Genomic DNA, 20,875 nt, shown 5'->3' on the forward strand with positions numbered 1-20,875 from the left:
TGAGCTTCACTGTGCAGAATGATGTACAACCCCTGGGAGAAATGATGGAACCACCACTCTTGGAGGAAGTTCATTCAATTGTTTAATTTTGTAGAAAAAAAAAGCAAATCACTGACATGCCACAAAACTATATTTATTCAAAATGTCAACCATCTGGCTTCAAGAAACCTTAAGAAAAAAGAAAAATGTTGTCAGTCACAATTGCTTTTTTAAATTAATTTATTTATTTAGATCAAGCAGAGGGAAAAAAATATGGAATCAGTCAATTCTGAGTCAAGTCCAACATTATTTTATGGACACAGATGACCAGAAATGTTCACTTTCATTCAACCAGACCTCTTTAATGAATACTGAATATTTTATCTTTAGGCCAAATAAAAGGCAAGGCAATGGAACAACTTTAAACCACTATCACATTCATATAACCACAATCGCAGTCAATACTTGATCTCATATCATGATTCAACACCCTGCTGAAATGAGATGGGATGATTGATGTGGTGATTCGCATTAAACAGAACAGATCCCAACAGCCGCATCCTCCCAGACCAGCTGCTAAGTGCCGTCCCTCAAAGATAAGACAACCAGACCTCACCTGGAGTCCAATCCACTTCAACTGCCACCTGTTTAAAATCATGTTCAGTATCAAAATAGGGTTCCTGTCTCTTGCTGTGTGTGGTGGCCAGCTGATCCAGCTGTGACACAGTCCTGATGCCACAGGTTCTCTGCCAGGCAGTTGAGGATTGGGGCTACATCACCCAGGCCGTCACTGACCTCCCCACCGGTACGCAGCACTGGTAAGCTCCAAGTGTCCTGGAAGTCCCTCACATCTCTCTCCGCCACATCACAGTGCATGAAAAGGTCAAATCTGAATGAAAACATTAAGGGCAAACCCTCGTCTTTATACTGGCTTCTCCTTTTAAAGTCAGACAAGTTTCTATTCTTGTTTCTAAAAGCTTAATGGAAACATTTTGAATCATTCCTAAACTTAGTGTTTTATGTAGGCAACATTACAGTATACACATTTACAAAAGGATACTTAGTGCCAACCACCAATTTCACAACTCTGCCCACAGACAGCCCGGTCCACTTTGCAATTTGATTGGACAGATCATCAAAAGACGTCCGGTCAGTGAAGGAAAACAAGAAGAGAACGGCATCCACCTGCTCCTTACAGGACTGGAACAGATGGGAATGGTGAAAAAGATCTTGTGAGTTGTACATTTATTTTTTTTAATCCAAAGCAAACACTGCATCGGTTACTAATTCCTGTCTCAAAAAAAATGTATCAATACTGTATAATTCATACCGGAAGTAAATGGTCAAATCTCCGTAAGGCGTTTTCTCCACAGTCCCACAGCTGCAGACGGAAGAAAAGTACTCTGCCACTTTCTCTCAGCTTCACAGGCCAATACACCACTGTTGTCTCAATACCTTGAACAAGAAAGTATAAATCAGACTAATATTAGTATGACCTCATTAACCTCTAATTGGAGTTTTCTTTTTTTTTTATTGTATGAATTGCTTAAACATTCAGTCACAGCTCAGTGATCACGTTCAAATTTAGACCCCATCCCTTATTAACATAAGCGAAGCTGTTCAACTGTTCAACAAGGACGTACAGTACCTGTGGTTTCATAGTGCATGTTAGGAATATTCAGGCCTGCAAGACGTGCAGCAAGTGTCGTTTTCCCGACTCCACTTTTGCCTGAGATGAAGATCTTGTAGTGAACTGTGTCCACCGCTACGTGTGGGGGCATCACTGGAGACTCCAACAGGCCTGTTAAACAAATTATAAGAACAATCATCAGAATTTTAATTGCCTGTGTGATGCCTTTATTAGCCAACTAAATTAACTTTTCATACATTTCACCATTTAAATTAGGTCTGACTACCAAGAAAATGACTGAACCAATAATAGATGACTGTCAGTCTTTCTGTATGGATCCACCCCACACGCATTTCTTAAAAACTATCTAATTCGTCAAACACATGGACCTTTCAGCTTTACTTAACTTACTTTCAAAGTATTTTCTGGTCAATTAACATTTTTCTTAGCACATCTAGGACTTCAAATTCTAGTACACTTTAATGACATACAGTATGTTTGTACTTTACATAATAGCATGCCATGCAGGTAGCTCCAACACCAGTTAACTCAGTTGATTATGTATTATTATCTGATAGTTATTTAGATATAATGTTGATTATCCAGTGAAACAGCAAACTTAAACTCAAGGTTGGAACATGTCATTTTCTTTTCATGTATCTTTTTCTTCTTTAGATAACCTCAAACTCGGTCAATATAGGCCTATCCCAGATGTATTTAGCCTAGGTATATACCCATGTTCTCATTCAAGCGAGATTCTACTTCGTTCAGAAAGTTAGCATGACCACCAAGATCACATTTTCGCCTGAGATAGGGAAGTGGGCTCAAGACGATGATGACCGTAGAACGACTCTGTGTACATCCAGCATTTTATCTATTTCCTGAAGATATAATAATAAATTATTAAATTCCAAGTCAAGTTTACTGATGTCATGTTGGACAATAAAGTTTATTGTTAAAATGTAAAATATTATGCCTATGTTACATATCTTTGTCACAAGTGTTTGATATTTAAAGAATCATTGCAAAAAAATGTTTTATGGATGTATAATATCAGCCGATATGTTTACATTGGCCCCAAATATCCAATATAAATCAGACTCTACATAAAATATTTTATGCCATCATGAGACAATTTAATTTAGTTTGCAAATTTTACCAACTGTTTACACCTAGAGGCCATAAACCAAAAACAACTACATTTCTTTAAAATATTCAACATGAACCTCCACAAACAATAACCTGAAGGTTCGCTTGACACCTTTCTGGCAGTGATGTTTAAAACTTATACATGCAGTTTGTAAGACTATAAAGTAGCAGCTGTGACTGTCCCTTCAGTCTCATGAATGTACGAACTGACTTCATTCAACCAGAAAGTGTGCTTTTTTTATCATACCAAAGTTCTTGCGTCTCTTCTTGCGAAGGATTTTGCTGAAATACTCTTTGCTGTCTTCACATCGATGCCAGTCAGCTGCTATGATTGAGCCGGGAGGAGGCATTAAACTCATTTTGTTGGCTGTGAAGCTAACTTAGCATCACGCTGAGCTCGGTTTGTACAAAACAGGACAGAGTGTCGATGTTTTTGAGTCTGAAACTTACGTTAATAAGTTAATAATACTGCAAACGCTGTAAGAATAATAACTGCGGTCAGTAAATTGCATGTTTAGAGTTTCAGAGTGCAGCAACTCGTGAAAACTTCCGTAAACTAAAACATCCCTTGACAACCGCTGTCCTCACTTCCGGTGGTGGCGTTGCCTCCATGGTCTTCTTCAAAAGTCGTAAATTACCACTTTATCTGCCTCTTGCCTAAAACTAAAAGCCTGCATTTAACACAGAGGTTACATCTGGCAGTACATTTTATACATTAAACCTCACAGAGTTGCTGTAGACATGCTGATTATGTTTCAATTTATCCATCAACAACAGCATTCATTCAAATAATTATTTACAGCTTTCTGTGCCATGCGTTTCTTTTTGGCCGTTTAAGTCACATCAGAGTAAAATGTTGAAGGAATTTCAGTAGTAAGATATTTGCAACATTGTTTGGTTAAAATCATAGATTGAATATACATTTTTTTAAATAGTTCAAGAGGTGCACTGAACTGGTATTAATATTTCCGACAGTCTTAAATGGTGCGATGGTTGATTCCTTTAGATGTCGCCAAAGTCCCGTGTTAAACTGTTTGGATGGTGCTGAGATTAGATCTGGGGAAACAGGACAGTAAGAAAATACATTTTCAAAAAAAAAAGAAATGGTTTGTTTTTAATAGAAATGTCATGCAGAGAAAAAAAGGACAGATATGTGTAATGATACCCTGTGAGCTCTGACAGTCAGGACCCCACATCCTTCCACGGTCATTTTGATAGATATGGGATCCACATCTGCTGGAAGTTTGCATTGATGGGAGAAAGTGTTTGTGACATTGCCATCTTCTCCCAGCTGCAGAGCAATAACAAAGAGTGTGACTGACAAGAACACAGAAATATTTTCTAGATTGAAGTTTACACTCAAAAAAACGTACCTCTTTACTGTAAGTGTCTTTCTTCTTAAATTCCACTTATATCTACTCAATAATCTTCTAAATTTGTTTTACTAAAATTACTCAGACTCAAATTTCAGGCCCTGACTCAAAATCCCACACAAAAAATACAGAATTTAACAGTTTGAACATTTCTTCAGTCCATCACCAGTAATCCATCATTTCATTAAGTTTAAATTGAACTGAAATTTCATTCCATAGTCTAACCACTCTTTGTTGCAGCTGTTTTTGTTGTTGGTTTCAAAACAAGCACCTGAACTGTTTTGTGGTTACTATCACAGATTACACTTGCCTTTTTCTTTCCTAAACCAAGGTGACTGCATGACTCACCTTCTCAGCATGGACCTCTATCAGGTTGTTGGAAGATGTGATGATAACATCCTCTGGAGAAAATTCACTCACATCAACTGTGAACTGGAACATGTCTCCAATTACCTGGATCTTACCCGTAGGATCCGAATGTCCTGCAAAAATAATTTTACAGCTCATGAAAACATGATGACTGTGTGACATTAAATGAGAAATTAGGCTACAGATTTTAAAAGAAATAAGGTAGTAAGTTAAATGCAGAACTATATAAAGTAGAAAATCTCAGTCAGTGTTTGGTCATCAGACCTGTAATCCTTAGGTCTCTAGGGCTCTGCTCAGTTAGTGATCCTGGAGCCTCAGCGTAAATACTTGGACCTTTCTCCATTCAGGCTGAGGAAGTAGATTTTCTTTATCTCGCCGACTGTATGAGTGAGCACAATCCAAGAAAGGTCATTCTAATCTAGTGACTTCTCCCTTGTCTCTGATAAAAGTGGCATTATATATGAGTCTTTTATAGGCCACTGAGAGCTTGTGGGCGCCACAGGGTGTGTGTGTGAATGATTCAGCTGGACAGGACTGTGACATGGATGGCTGATATTTAATGTGTCAGAACGGTTGTTGAATTGTTGTCAGCAGGAACAAAAATTTCCAGCCACACCCCTGACTGGGATCTTATGATCCTTGTGTGAAAGAAAGGGTGTGGAGATGTTTCTGTGTGAAGGAATGAGCCAAAATTATCAGATGTGACTTTGCATGAGCTGTGACTCAGATTTAAGCCACACAAGTCACAATATGACACCTTTTCGTAGATTTAAGATCAGTTTCATAATGTATTTAGGCTTTTTGTAAAGGCTGTTGCTCACAAAATGACACTGCCAGTGCATTTCCAGTGAAAACCTTACAGCGGAAGAATTTAGCATGGCTGAGTGATTGTGGTATGATGGAGTAGAGTCTTGTGTAGGTGTGACATTCTGCTCCTCCTCGACAAAGTCACCGAGGTTGATGGGCTCCATCTGAATGACATCTGTCACCAAAACAAGAAAAAAAGAGTCTGTGGCCACACAAACAGCTGGGGCTGTAATGTCAATGGTAAAGGACTGTTAGGTGGATAAAAGTTGAGGTATTAGTTTCTCATCTTCAGCGGTCAAGGTGAAAATAAAATAAATGTACTAACCTTGTTACTGCACTAACCTGTACCAACTTACCTAATTGTAAAGAGTATAGAGTCAGAGTGCAGGTTATAGCAACAGAGAATGAAAGTGTTGCTACAGTATTAAATTGTTTACTTATGTGACAACGGTGTCAGCAGAAAAGCCATCATGTGAGGCCACTGGTGAGAATTTATGATGCCATGTGTAAAGTTAGGCAAGCAAAGCTATGAACAATGAGTTTGAGAGATGTAAAGAAATACAATCCAGTCAGGAAGTATTTATAATACAATGTAAGTGTTACTAGCTGTAATTTCTGTACAGTTTGAGCACTGAGACTGTTTTCATTCATGTCAACCATTTATCCACCATCTTAGTATGTGTTGATATTAAACTCAAAGTAAAGCTGAGGATGAGAATGTCATCAACAGTACGTGCCAATATAAACATTAAAACAGGTTTCGCTATAATCGCTGCCTTCCTGTAATCATTCTTCCTGTTCATACTGTGGGCTGTGGCTCAGGAGGTAGAGCGGCTCCCCAGTAATCCGAAGATCGGCCGTTCGCTTCCTGGCTCCTCCAGTCTGCATGTTGAAGTGTCTTTGGGCAAGGTACTGAACCTCGAATTACTCCCAATGGCTGTGCCAACAGTGTGTGAATGTTAGCTTTCCCTCATGAGCAGGTTGGTACCCTGCATTGTAGCCCCGGCCATCATTGTGTGAATGGGTGAATGTGACTTGTGTAAAAGTGCTTATAGTGGTCGAAGGACTAGAAAAGCACTATATAAATACATTTCATTTACCATTAGATCTCCTCCAAATGTGCTTACAATGTAAGAAAACCCACAGTCTTCCAGATATCTTACAAAATGAGTCTTTTTAGTATAACATTTCCTTGTATTGTTTCCCTGTTGAGCAGCAGCGGAGGAACAGTAACAAAAAGAAGGAACTTTGCACTAAAAAGACAGTTACTTTGGCAGTTACTTTATTTGACTAACTCAGACTAAGACCTCATATTAGTTTCAGATAAACTTTGTAATATATTTTTACACATAACAAGGACATACAGAAAAATACAACAGTCCTGTTTTGAACTACAATTTATTTAAAAATTCATCTAAAGCTAATATGAAGCTCCAGCAGTCTGAGTTAGTCAAATAAAGTATCCACATTTCATCAGTTTAGTAAAATGAATTCCCTCTTTGTCAACTCAGCTACACAACAGTGTTTTCCTGTTAAGCTGCAGTGGAAGGATTGTAACAAATGGAGGAAATGTGGCATTAAAAAGACTTTATTTGGGTTGACTGTTGTTTTATCACAAACTTGAAAAATGTGAACTTATCCTTTTTAATTTAGCAGGTTTATTGTCATAAACCATAACGTATTAGGAAGAGTGAAGTTCTGTCCTAATGATGGCACAAGATCAGAAGTCTGGGGATCACCCACGTTCACAAAGACTATGATTGTCTGCATCAAATTTAATGATAATCCATCTAATGGTTATTTCACTTTGAACCACAAACCACACATTAGGATACATCGTCTGGGAACCATTAATGTCTGTGGGATATAAATCCGGACCACAGTTTTGGTTGGATGGACATTACCATCCATTAAACAATGTAGCTAGTACAGCAAAAAAACAAAACAAATACAATGCGACTACTTCTGAGTACAAGAAAGTGATCCAGTCACAAGGCAACACTGATTTTATTTAAAAACAAAAATACACAGCCTGGCAAAGATGCATCAGAGCAGAGTAATTTCTCATGTAACAAATGACATAAATAGAAAATACAATAAATATTAAATACAAATGGACAGTTGTATTAAGACATGATGTAAACAAACAAACTGGCTTGAGGAAAATGCATCATGTGATCCAGAGACTTAACTAAAAAACATAAGAATGTGTGATTTATTTATTTTTTTTGCCCTGAGCGGAATAATTATTCCAAATTCAAAAGAGAGTCTCCCTAATAACAAAATGTGTAGAAAAACAAACTATTTTAAGGATCCAGAAATGCTGGCAGGAAAAAGTGAGTGCTTGTCAGAAGTCCTTAATCATAAGGAGCCTTAAATATTTCAGTCATTCAGTCAATACAAACCCAAGCACTCATATTGTCTCACATCTTACTTTACATAATTATTTTATATTTCCTACATCACATAACCTGTTTATATACATTTTTTTACATGATGCCAAATTATTTCTCTTCTGTTATCATAAAGTACATAAGTGTTTTAGATCTCAGTCCTGTCTGAGTGGCTTGGAGGGTCCTCTTCAGTCACAGAAAAATAAAACTGCAGTGTAGCTCAGTTTCACTCCACACACTTCAGTCGTCCTCGTCCATGAGTGAAATGGCATGGTCAGTCAGTGCACTTTGATTCAAAGGAATGCTGGGATCACACAGCAAACACGCTGAGTGAGGTGGTCTCATCTTTTAGCCCCAGGATGCTGTAGGCTATCCTCTTCATGTGACCGGGCAACCGCACTCCAATATTCCTGATGTCCCTGAAAGAAAATATTCAATTAGAGATTTTGCTAAAAACAATATGACACCACAGCAGTGCTACAGAGGGCATGGCAGTAGAGAATGCAAGGAATGACATGGGCAGAGGCGCAATGGAGTGTTGCTGCATTCACAAATTGGAAAACAAATGTTCAAGCTGAGAGCTCAATACTGTCTCTGTGTTACCACAAAATGTGGCAGGGTGCCAAATAAGTCAGCGCAGGGTGGCGAGGCTGCACCTGTGCCATGTGTGTACTTACTCATGCCTCAAGGCGAGCACCTGCTCCATGTTCGTGATCCCTGCGCGAGCAAAGCTTTCGTTGTACTGGCTCATTTTGATGGACTCCAGCCACTCAGGCACCGACCTGAACATGGTGCCGTCACAGCCGCTGGTGCTGGGCAGACGGATGGACACACTGCGAGGAACAAAGTATGTTTGGATTACGCATTTTTTTACGGCTATTACATGTACATGGAGCATGTGATGATGTTTGAACAGAAGAGAACCAGTTTTACTGTGAACATATTACAGATGGGATGGCTACACAACATGTTTCAATAACTTAACAATTTTCTAAGTACAGATAGGACTAGACTAACTACAGATAACTAGACTCTGGTTAAACAAAAGCAGGAGAAAGATTTTTGAATACATGTTTATGAATATAAAATTTATGACTAAGATTAGTGTCTTTAATAACAATGTTTCCTCAAACTTAACAGATGCAGAATTGAGATAGGAAGCTGAATGATTCTGTTTCATGGTGTTATCAAAATCTAAATGTCATTAAAATAATGTTATTTTTAAAAGCATACCGTGGATCAAAGTCAGCAATTGTTTTTAATGACTCTGGGCTTCGGAGCAGTTTGTCCAGAATGTTGACGATGTCTGTGAAGCGAGGTCGTTTGGAGCGGTCGTGCTGCCAACACTGGAGCATGAGCTGGTAGATAGCGGAGGGGCAGTCCATCGGAGCAGGAAGCCTGAAGGCCTCGTTGATGGCCTTCATGACCTGAAGAATACAGACCGGAGCAGAATGGAGGCAGGCTTAGATTTAAAGTATATTTATGACTGTAGTGACAGGCAAAGGGTTTGTACAGACAGCCGTTAGAAAAAGTGCTGTGCTCGTATGTTGACATTAACAGTTAATTGGAAGGGGATGGTGGGAAACTGGATGTCTAGGCAACTTTCAATCACCACCAGTCCAGCACAGACTCTCAGAGGTAATGCACATTAAAGTTTAACCTACAAAGGCCAAAACAATCCTTCATTTCAATTGTAAAAGTTGGAAAGAGGATTTGACAGATGAAACATACCTCATGGTTGCTCATGTCCCAGTAGGGTCGTTCTCCAAACGCCATGACTTCCCACATGACGATGCCGAAGCTCCACACGTCGCTGGCCGAAGTGAACTTCCTGTATGCGATGGCCTCAGGGGCAGTCCAGCGGATGGGGATTTTACCTCCCTGACAGAAGAGAAACAAATCATATTTAATGGGTGAAGGCAGTGGAAACACAAGGTGCTGAAAGACCAAGAGTTTAGATTGGACACTTGAGAGTCAAAATACCGTTAACAGTCTGGCTTTGGTTACTTAAAAAAACAAGGTTTTTTACTCTGTAGCTGTTTTTTTTTCTAGCTTAGAAACATGGCTGTTGCACTCACTCTGGTTGTGTAGGTGCCCTCAGCGTCATCCTCCAGCACACGTGACAGGCCAAAATCAGACACCTTACACTCCACGTTGCTGTTCACCAAAACGTTCCTTGCTGCCAGGTCACGGTGGACGTAGTTCATGTCTGAGAGGTATTTCATACCGGCAGCTATTCCATGCATCATTCCCACGAGCTGGTACAACGGAATCTCCCCGTCATGGTCCTGCAGAAATAAAAAATAATATAAATAACCTAATTTTTTTTACTGTTTAAAAGAAATACATCTTTGTCTTTTTAGATTTTAAATGTATGTACAGTATAGAGCTGCAGAGATAAGTCAATTGAAAGAAAATTCTTTTAATAATTGATTCAACGTACAGGTAATTTTTAAAACAAAGAATGAGAATTTGCTTGTTTTCCTCATTTTACATTATAGTAAATTTAATATTTTCAAGGGTTTTGGACTGTTTGTCAGACAAAAAAAGTTTAATCATCATCAATCATCTTAGGCTATTTTTTTAGACCAAACAATTAGTCAATTAATCAAAGAAATAATCCTAATGTGAATCATAATTGACTTTTGGTGGCAGTAACACACAAACAAGCAAAGCAATGCCTCCACAAACACAGTGAAGAAGATAACTGCTAGCAAGTAAACAATGCTGACTTAAGGAAGGAAATTGTTAAGATTTTAGGGATACACCCAACACGTTCTGGTGAGAAACAACCTGTAAACACAACTTCTGTTTGTATACCTTCAGATATGTGTCGAGAGCTCCGTTCTCCATGTATTCCGTCACTATCATGGCATGCTTGACTGAAAATTAAAACAGGAAATTATGTTTAGTGAAAGAAAAGTATACAAACAGTGAATTTTATGTAAATACAATATGACCAGCTGTTTTGGGTTCTTTCTGAAGTAGAGACTCACATTTGGTGACAACTCCCTCCAGTCGGATGATATTGGGGTGCGAGAACTGCCCCATAATGCTGGCCTCGCTCAAGAAATCCTGCCTCTGCTTCTCTGAGTAGCCTGGCTTCAAGGTCTTGATCGCGACGGGGACATCTCCTCTCCCGGGAGTCTTTATCACGCCCCAAAACACTTCCCCAAACTCTCCTGATGGGCAGACAGACAGCATGAGGAAACGTCAGAAACTGAACCCTGATATTTAATTAAATGGGAAGCATTTTAAAAACACTTACCGACACCGATGACTTTTTGTTTGCTGATTGCACTGGAGTCGATTTCTGTGACAAACTTCTGGATGGCAATATTAGGGTCCTCATACATGTGTGGATCAACATAAGTCTTAAGAGGCTTCAGCTGATCTAAGGATGGAGGAAATGACAAGTTAAGCTAAATAATAACTTAATGAGCTGTTTCATCTGTAATAATACTGAATTGCATGCATGGATTTCTAACCTGTTGAAAAGTAGGGATCCTCAGGTCCTCCTCTGCCACGGGAGCTCAGTCTCCTTAGAGGAAAACATAAATAATCACTATAGGACTACACAGAATACAGACTAGATTTTAGTGTAATTATAGGTCAGTCTCAGCTGAAAAAGACTGAAGCTGTATTCAATAGCAGCACTGGTTATTACAGATAAACCCTCACTGAGCTGTCACACCGAGATATCCTTAATTTACTTGAGCTTGTGGCGCATGATTACATGGTTTGCAGGTCTGTAGATAACATTTATCAGAATGACACACGCATTTAAGGTGGATCTGAAGAGTGTTGTTACCAACCGTTTACGCAGCAGCAGGACGGCCACCACGACAAGCAGAATAACCGCAACTCCAGCGACAGCTCCCATCACCATGGTGGAGTTGTTCTGGATCTGAGACTCGGCTGTGCAAATCACAGAAGGAGGATAGGATTGAATTCATTGACTCAAGTGAAAGTTACACATACGTGAGAAACTGTGTCATCTTCTGTAGATTTTAAGGCTGTTTGTACCTAAAGGTAACGTTTGAAACTCGTACTCCACGCTGTAGCTGCCAGGATTGCCTTCAGGACTCAGTGCCTGGACCCTGAATGTATAAGTAGTGCCTGGCATGAGGTCATTAATCTGGACTGAGCTTTTCTCCAAAATTAGGACTGTGTATGTGGTCACATCACGCTCGCCATCACCATCCTGACAGGAGAAGATGAAAAGAGGAATATTACCATCATTTTAATTTTAACCAGACAATAACTTTTTTTCTGAAATTCTTCCAGCAGCCCTACTTTCAATCAAAGAAAGAAACACAGAAGAGCACAAAGCACTCTGTCTTACTTTTTTGCGGTACATAAGCTCATAGCGATGATTGATGTGGGCCGGAGGTCTGCGAGACACAGCCCAGGACAGAGACAGACTGGTGGGGCTGCGCTCTTCCAGCTGGATAAACGTCACCTTAGGGGGATCTAACAGTCGGCAAAAGAAAGCAAAATAACGGTTAGTGACTAATCACAGCCTTTGGAAGGGACATTTGGAAATTAAAGCCTTCATGATTCAGTTGGTCAGAGTGGATTCCTCTTTGTTTAGTAAGCCTTTCTTTTTATACAACATTTTTACTGATTATTACAATATTACATGACAAAATTCAGGAAAAATTCTGTCACTGTCTTAACTCAACTTTTCTACAGCATCTATAACTCTGTAACAGCTAAAAAAAAATGTATCACCTTCAAACTCTGTCACTCCATGTTTATTATATTACACCATGTTTTACAGCTATTTATGAATGATTTTCACATGGTTTATATCTGTGGTGTTGGGAGTACTTTGTACACCATGCAGCCCATCCCAAGTCTATTTGTATTTCTGACCCTGGAATTTATGATGCCTCTCTGAGGCCTAATTGACTCCAAACATAATGTAAGTAATGTCCGTATATAGGATAACATACTGAACCTTTCTGTGTCTTTGAATGACTTTTTGGCAAATGAAGCTAATATATAGGAGTATATTTGTTAACTAATATAACTTATAAAACAAGAAATAGTTTATTATTGGGTGTAATGTTTTTATGATAATTTCTGCATTTTGTCATCTTAATTGTTCCAAAGGGAAGAGTTTCCACTTCACTAGTTTTCTGCAAATTGGGTTTTTAATAAGGCCAGAACTGAATAAAAATATATTTAAAGGGACAAAAATGGCTGATTTTGCAATTATCATTATTATTTTTATACATACAGCAGGAGGTAAAGCCAATGTCAGCGAAACCCAAGAAGGAAAATTTAACAGCTTTAAATATGACCAAGCTCACCAGTATAGTCCAGAGCAGTGGTGATGATAGCGGTGGGCATCTCAGTGTTGTACTGGGACACGCCACTGTGTGCCTCCACAGTGAATGTATAGTTGAGATGAGAATCCAGGTCACCGACTACGACAGTGGTGTCCTGCAGGTCTGTGGGACCTGGCTCGAACCAAATCTTCTCACCACAGGGGACACAAGAGGCTCCGTCGCAGAGCTCACACACCACGCTATAGGTAAGGTCACTGCGGCCCCCGGTCACCAGTGGTGGACTCCAGGACAGCTGCAACCTGCCCTCTGCTGACAGGGTGTTGGAGGTCAGGTCACGAGGGGCACTGGGTGGAGCTATGGGAGGAAGTGAACAACACAGAGGAGTTAGCCTAAATTTCAGAACTCCTATTAGAATTTGACTTTATCAGTAATATGATGTAATGGGTAATAATGTGGACAATGGGTGGGGGTCTTACCAGAGCAAGCTGATGTAGGAGGGTCTGATGGGGAGCGGAAGAAACCCTCCTCGCAGTGACATTCAGTGGCACCAGCTGCGGAGGGCTTGGTGTTGTCAGGACAAACCTGACATAACTCGGTCGATACAGATGGCTTGAAGTAGCCTGGTTTGCACGCTGTGTGAGGGAGAGACAGCGTCTGTTAGTTTAAGCATGACATACACTGTAGGAATAAGTCTGACAAACACAGGAAGGAATGACTGATCAAAAAGCAAACAATGAAGCTGTCTCTGTAATACCAGTCCCTTCCACCCAACAGGAAGCATTTGTTGTGTGCAACCTATAATCACAGTCTTTGTATCCAGAGGAATGAAAAGGGATTTCCCTGACGATCTGTCTCCGCTCACCTTTTTTGCCTGGAGGCCTAATCTCAGGTCACACTGCCGGTGTCAACCGGATGACAGCAGACCATTAAATCCATCAGGTGATCTGATCTGCCTTTCCCCTGTGAACTCTCAGCTCATGCACTCTGGCTGATAATATGTGTGTGTTTGCCAAAGGAAATGGCACCTTGGACACTGGTGGGGTATAGCAATGGACATTTCAGCACAAAGATAAACAGCCTTCCAGGCCATGTGAGGTTAATGAACATGCAGACTGGACAGAAACCAGAACGCAAGGGCTGCAAGTTAGACTGAGGCTGATGTTTCCTCCCTTTCTTCCTTTCTTCCTTCCTTCCGGCTGCTAACCTCCGACACTGGTCGAAATTTACAAAATGAAAGGTGGAATAGTTAAAGGACAAGAGAATCATGAAGAGGAAAAGCTGCTGGAGACGAGTGTGATTTTCAGTGTGTTTATGGAAACAGATGCACATACTTTCTGGGGGCCTCTGAGCACAGTAAAAACTTCTAAAAGAACAGATCTTATGAAAGATCTCCTGACTCTGCTTTCATTCTGCTGTCTCCCGAGGGAGCAGCCTTTCATGTGGCCCCTGTACTGGTGGTCGAGAGAAGAGGTCGAGTGAACCCTGGATTGAAGACGTGGTCGCGTTACTTCGCCACCAAGGCAGAAGGACCTTTGCACTCCAAGTATTGCCGCGGTGGAGGAGAAGGAGCAGGTTGAGTTTGAGTAGGAGGGATAACGATGAATAGATGCACTGGTGGGGGATGGGGGCAAAGGTCTGGAGCACCAACAGAAGTTCTCTCTGGGGAGTCACTTGGCGAGCGTGGGGGTGTAGCTGAGGTCTTTTCGCATAAGAAAAGGGGGCCAGCCCATTTCATCTTGAGCTGAAGCAGCAGGACCTCTGTCACGTACCAAAGAAACTTCAGCCCTATTCATCTATTGTCTCTGAGATTGGACAGAGTGGTGCCATAAATATGTTGCATTACTCATTAAAGCACGCAAAAGGCGCCATGTGTGCAATACTTGAATACAAACATGGTTAATGCAAACTTTGGCATTAATGATTCTTATCTTTTAGCAGAGATTTTAGGAGTGGTCTTAATTTTGTTAACAAACTTTTATTTTCACTTGTTGATGGAATGCATCTATTTATCCCACGCTACCTTTGACTACAGCACACATGTGAAAAGGACTTAAGTTACGCACCGATGCATCTGTTAATTGAATCTGTTTTTTGCTCTTTGTGTCAGCCCATTGTTCTAATGAGTGGGAACATGGATTAGGGAGCTTGTTGCGTGTGTTAACAACCGGATGAAAGAGCAAAGGGAGGCAAAGCGGGGCATGTCATTGGCTAACAGCTGTCCTGTTGCTCTACTAATCCTCTTGACTAAATTACACTCCACACCTAACTAAGCAGCCACGGAACTAACCACCCTCATGCACCAACTGTCAACTCATTCCCCATTCCCCATCCTCCAACTCCAACCAAGGACAACCTGCTTATTTGTGTCAGTCAACATTCCTCTTCATCTCGCTTACTTCCTTTTCCCACAACAGTTGGGCTCTTCAGTGGAATCCACACGCAGGCTGTGAGCCTCTAAAGATATCAATTTTCTCAAGTTAACCTAAGAACTGGACTGACTGGCTGTTGGTATTTCTGACATTAGAGAGTTGCCTGGAACAAACTACAACATTGTGTTTTTACTCATGTAATAAAAGATGTTTCCTGTATCCTATTGATCAGGTCATCCCCCAGACTTTGGAATCACAATATTTCCTGTCTTCCGCTCAACAGCTCTCTGCCAACTTCCGTTTCAGGTGCTCAGCTCGAGTCCGCCAGCGGTCAGGAACCTCAAAGACTAAAACATTCCTCTGCTTTGACTTCCTCCCCGCCTTTCTCACTCATCCTGCCTTCTTTTTTTTTTACAACCTCACTACAAGATTCACTCTTTGAAGTGTAGTGCTTTGTCATTATCAGTGGTATGAGGGATCTGTTTGCTGAAAGAAAAGTATTCCAACAAGAGACTAAACTCTGCCAGTAAAGGTGACTCGGACTACCAAGATTCATAAACCACACTATGACTGAGAGTCTAACCTCTGAGGTGTGTCACCCCATCCCTGTAATCTGCGGTTCCTGTCGCCTTGGCAACTGGCGCAAACAAATACTTGTGAGGAGAAGACGCACAGGCTCAGGTAGTCATTCTGACACATTCACACGGCCCTTCCTTTAGTCAATCAGTGCTGTAGGTGACGCGAGAGTGAAAGAATTCCTTTCAGAAAATCCCCGCACCATACTGTGCCCTTCCTCCCTCCTTCCTCTTCTCTCTGTACCCTCTGTCCTCCCACGTTTCCTCCAGACAGTTCAACACACCACACCCCAGAAATGCCAAAGACAGACCAGCTTGCACATAAACAGTAAGAGCATATACAGTATGAGCACTACAGCTATGTAATTTACTGTACACTGTTTTTTTTTATTGACTTTGTATATGTACTCACAGGTCTTCCCTAAGGCCACAACACAAAAGTTTTTACATACTTTACCTCATTCTGGGTGTCTCACATATAAATAGACAAAAACACAAACCTTTAACAGTGTGTTTCCAAATTACCCATAATTTCAAAATTAGATGTGTCTTTGTTTTGTTTGTTTACGTAAGACTATCCTTCATAAATATTTGAATTGCTGAAATTGTTGTAGTATACAAAATGCTATAATCTTTAGAGGAGACTGTTTTTGTAGTTAGTTTTCAAGAAATGAATGTAATGTCTTTTTTGTGTAATAGTAAATGACCTAAGACGTGCTTGTGCATTTTTATCATAAAGAAACTTTAGAAAGATACTCTAAGTTTGAAATGAGGATGTTTCACGAAGAGAAATATTTTTCTAAGGGTTTCAAAAGCTTTAAGAATCTCTTCCATTTCTGCGTAATTGTTGGACAATGGTGTCCTTCAAAACTACATCAAAGAACAACCAAATTTACTATGAATACTGGCATCCTTCAGTATACCTTTGTCAGTTTTCCAGTGCGAATAAACAACATTCTCAAAGTCCACTTAGAAGTGAAGTGAGGTTTAATTTTTGTACTGTATTCTTATCACCTCCACCCATCGACCTATCCATAAAACAGTGCCTCCGCTAGGCCCCATTACTGAGTCCTGACAGAAAGGCAATGGAAAGAATGTGCTATCGGCAAACAGGTGAAGAGACAATGATGCATTGATGGAAGAATGTGGAAATCTCCTCAGAGATTTTCATTTGTGCCTTATGGAGCAATCCATGATTGCCTCAAAATCTAAACAAAACAAACAGGTTGAGACATCCTCCCATTTTACTCCCTTTCCCATGGCCAAATCTGCTGAACCCAAGACAGTTCTGAAGCGTTTTTGTCTCAGATTTCCAAACAAACCACACGCAATTAACATTCCTCTGAGCTCATTCCTCACACCTTGCCAATGTAGTGGTTGGAGATGTTTCATCTTCTATAACTCTGAGCAACACAAACATGTCTCAGTTGAGTGCGTGGCATATTCATGGCTGTGCTTACCTTGGCAAGAGTCCCCGGTGGTTTCATAGCCTTCGAGACACTGGCACTGGCCTACGGGCACCACCCATTCACCATCAGCTGTGCAGTAGATCCGTGGGGTGGCCTGACTGACAGCATTCTGTACACAGGCTCCCTCCACCTCTCTGAGAGCATCCGCCACTGTCTCTGGGAAGGCCGCCAAGCTCTGCACTGTGGATGGGCATGTCTTGTAGTACACTCTGACTGACAGCAGCGCCACACAAGCGCCCATGTCCTGAAAAGCCAGGTAGAAGCCTTTTCTTGACAAAGGCCCCACAGTTCTTGTCTCAGTGTTGACTTTCAGCACACGGCCCCGTGTGACCTCATCAGGAGCGATGGTGGCCACTTTGCGGAACTGCCCTTTACGGAAATTGGTTCCCACATCGGCATCTGCCTCTGAGATGAAAAGGTTGAAGGTTTCTTTGCAGGACACAGAAGCGCCACCAAAGGTGTTGCAGTCTCTCACGACAAAACGAAGCTCCACAGAGACCCGTGTTATCCCAGGGCGCCGCTGAATGAACGTTGTTCGTAACCAGTTATCCTGTTCAGTAGAGTCTATGCTACACACACTGTAGGTATAGAAAAGGGTGCCGTTCACCACCGTCTGGACTATCTCCCACTAAACAGAAAAAGATACAGAGAAAGGAGAGGGATCAATTTAATGGGCAAAAGTCATTGTTACATGCTAACATAATGAAAGGAGAAAGAAGTATAGAGTTCAGAGGCTTTGTTCTTTCCAGGAACTAGTTTTATTGATGAGACACCTCTTCTCTCATGCTGAGTGAGAAGCTCATAAAGCGCAGTAGTGAGCTGGAGCTTTTTTCCACACATTATAGGATTATTGGCCTGGACATGTGCTGCGCTTTCGACGTGTGTGGTTTTCCACTAACCCACGAGGGTCCATATGTGTGTGAGACAGACATAAATCTAGCAAATACTACTGTAGAATACCAACTAACATTTATGGCAGTTTAATGAGCTTTATAAGCACAGTGCAAAGGCATATGGCAGCAAAATTGGCAGCAATTAAAGAGGTTTAAGGAGGGGGAAGCAATGACTAGTAGAAAGATTAAAAGCCTCCATTTAACATTAAAATTTAACACCTCACATGTTAGCTGTTCTGGTCTGTTTCAGTGAGTAAATCAAAGCTTGAAATACTTTAACCGTTGTAAAAATAATACAACTAAAATAAACTAAGCAAATTTCAAAATGAGACCTCCACTGTTTCAAAAAGTGAAATTGGTGCCATTATATTAAATTAGCACTTTATGAAACATAGTAGGTCATATGTGGTTTGAATAGTTAAACATGTCTCTATGTCTTGTAATTACTATTCTATTGTCTTCTACTACTGCATTTAGAAAACTGTTTAAATTGTTTGCTGAGCCCAAGCCCACATATTGCAAATAGTCACCCCCAGTACAAATGAAATACACTTAAAACTTGTGAGGAAGTGTGTAAAGGGAAAAAGTACATTTTCGATAGACAGGGAAAATCTGACAAAATGGGAATCCTTAGATCTTTGGAGAACAGTCACACAAGAAACATAGCCCACACAGTGGAAGTGGCCCCGTCCTGTTGCTTTTTTTAGATTGAAAACCACTGAACTATAGATAGAGGGATGGTTCTCCACACGAGACCAGCCTTTCTATGTCTTTTACTTCATGTCTTCTAACAACTGTACAGATCACATCGCTGCTGTTATTTCAAAGAGGAATCAGGAGAAGAACAATCAGCTGTTGTTGAGTTTTGTGGTTTAGTGCTGGAATGAAAATCTACTGTAATTGTGTAAAAAGCACTTCAGTACTGTAAATTAAAATGTTGGGTTGAATCTTGACATTTTAATGGTATTAATAAGTTCTATATGAAAGGGTAGCGTTAACACAAGACTAGCAAGAGCACTGCCAAACCTCATCTAGCTGCCACTCATTCCATCTCTCCCTTTTTTTAGTACACTGAATAAGAGGAGAGAAGCCTCTGTTATTGTTACCAAACAACCTTAAAAATTCTCACATCAATTAAACTTCAGCTGCCTTTTATTTAATTGTTGTCTCGCATCTGGAGAGAGACACTTTCATGTCTTGAACCTGAAGTCTTAAAAATGCCTGTTGAGGTATAAATACTCACCCCGTCCTCATATGGCGACGTCAACCACCCCAACTCTCCTCCTGAAGCTTTCATATCCAGCAACACTTCTACAGGGACAAACAACATATGAGTTACAACAAGCACAGAACCACCTGATGACACTTCATCATCAAAGTACTTTATACAATGTAATAAACATTAAGTTATTAAAGAATGTCAATGTGCATGTAAAAGGCCAATAAACCATCTTACTCATTTTATAGACCTAATTTCCCTTTGGCACAGGCACTGGAATATATATTTCCTTATCATCCTGTTAAATAATTTGAAATGACTATGATTTGCCTGTATAATAAACACATTTGCTTTGATCTCAGGGGCCAACAGCTTTATGGGGGGCACATGCCATGCTTTGACAATTTAATCAGGCATGTCGGTCTGATTCAAGACTTCATTGACCGTGTCCTCCAGGTCCAAGCTACAGGACAAATAATGTCTGAGAAAGGCGTGGGCAGTTAAGTTGCCATGACTAAAGAAATACATGAATGAGTAACACAAGTGAAACTAGCAGTGTAACATGTCTGGGCATCTTACAGGTGGCCACTGGCCCTGAGGCTGGCAAAGGCCAATGGTTACACATAAATGATTTCCTGTAAAAACCATATATGTATTAATTTATATTTATAATTTGAGATTTTTGATGATTCAAATTTTCAAATATAAATTGTTTAGGGACATTTAAAAAGAGACATTCACAACACCAGCTTCTTTTCTTATGTGATATTAAAAACAAAACATAATGTTGGATTTTAACTTGACAAAGACGAAAATAATAACAAAATAAAACGAAAATAAATAACAGCAAAAGTAAAACTTCAAGCAGGCTATCCAAATTCCAACCACCTGACTCGTAAGGTGTGGTAAAGCTTTCTTTTTCATATTCAAAAATAAAGTAGTTTACTTACGTTCTTTCGACTGGAGGCTGATAAATACTCCGTTAATAAATAAAAACAGGAAGAAGTTGATCCGACGGAGCTCCATGACGACTTTTTTATTGTTTGTTTCTTAAAGTCCTCCGTCGGTCCCACTGACTCCTGTTCTCCTCCTCAGGCTCTACTGACCGGCTGAGTGAGTGCGTACAGCCTGCAGTCCATTGAGAACAGCTGGCGTCATCGCCCCGCCCCCTCCCTCTGGAATGCGGAACATCTCCAAACTTGGTAACCATGGAGGCGGACCTACAACTGTGTGACCGCACCTGTTTCATTGAGAAATATGTTGGCTTTTATTTACTCATTCAAGTCATATCATTGTACTGATTCGTTTGATTAATTAAAAAACAAAAAAAGGAAAACAAATAAAGACAATCTA

General features: G+C 40.4%; 3 protein-coding genes across 3 annotated transcripts; all 3 read right to left on the minus strand.

Moving 5' to 3' along the window:
- Window positions 1-443: 443 nt before the first annotated feature.
- cplane2 (ciliogenesis and planar polarity effector 2) lies at window positions 444-3,227 on the minus strand. The gene is made up of 5 exons (XM_053316326.1): window positions 3,006-3,227; window positions 1,628-1,780; window positions 1,310-1,434; window positions 1,040-1,179; window positions 444-868 (listed from the first exon to the last, which is right to left on the minus strand). Exons 1-5 carry the CDS (start codon window positions 3,115-3,117, stop codon window positions 646-648), a joined length of 753 nt encoding a protein of 250 aa, XP_053172301.1. The 5' UTR covers window positions 3,118-3,227; the 3' UTR covers window positions 444-645.
- Window positions 3,228-3,808: 581 nt separating this feature from the next.
- Window positions 3,809-4,843, minus strand: LOC128355292 (heat shock protein beta-7-like). Its single transcript, XM_053315538.1, has 4 exons — window positions 4,765-4,843; window positions 4,480-4,613; window positions 3,924-4,049; window positions 3,809-3,814 (listed from the first exon to the last, which is right to left on the minus strand). Exons 1-4 carry the CDS (start codon window positions 4,841-4,843, stop codon window positions 3,809-3,811), a joined length of 345 nt encoding a protein of 114 aa, XP_053171513.1.
- Window positions 4,844-7,573: 2,730 nt separating this feature from the next.
- epha2a (eph receptor A2 a) lies at window positions 7,574-20,548 on the minus strand. The gene is made up of 17 exons (XM_053315347.1): window positions 20,473-20,548; window positions 19,547-19,614; window positions 17,402-18,038; window positions 13,474-13,629; window positions 13,019-13,351; window positions 12,046-12,173; window positions 11,727-11,904; window positions 11,516-11,618; window positions 11,189-11,241; window positions 10,969-11,094; window positions 10,697-10,882; window positions 10,521-10,582; window positions 9,779-9,988; window positions 9,432-9,581; window positions 8,934-9,127; window positions 8,378-8,533; window positions 7,574-8,119 (listed from the first exon to the last, which is right to left on the minus strand). Exons 1-17 carry the CDS (start codon window positions 20,546-20,548, stop codon window positions 8,011-8,013), a joined length of 2,925 nt encoding a protein of 974 aa, XP_053171322.1. The 3' UTR covers window positions 7,574-8,010.
- Between the last annotated feature and the right edge of the window lie 327 nt (window positions 20,549-20,875).

The sequence above is a fragment of the Scomber japonicus genome, chromosome 3, assembly GCF_027409825.1.
Source record: "Scomber japonicus isolate fScoJap1 chromosome 3, fScoJap1.pri, whole genome shotgun sequence".
NCBI classification, from domain to species: Eukaryota; Metazoa; Chordata; class Actinopteri; order Scombriformes; family Scombridae; genus Scomber; species Scomber japonicus.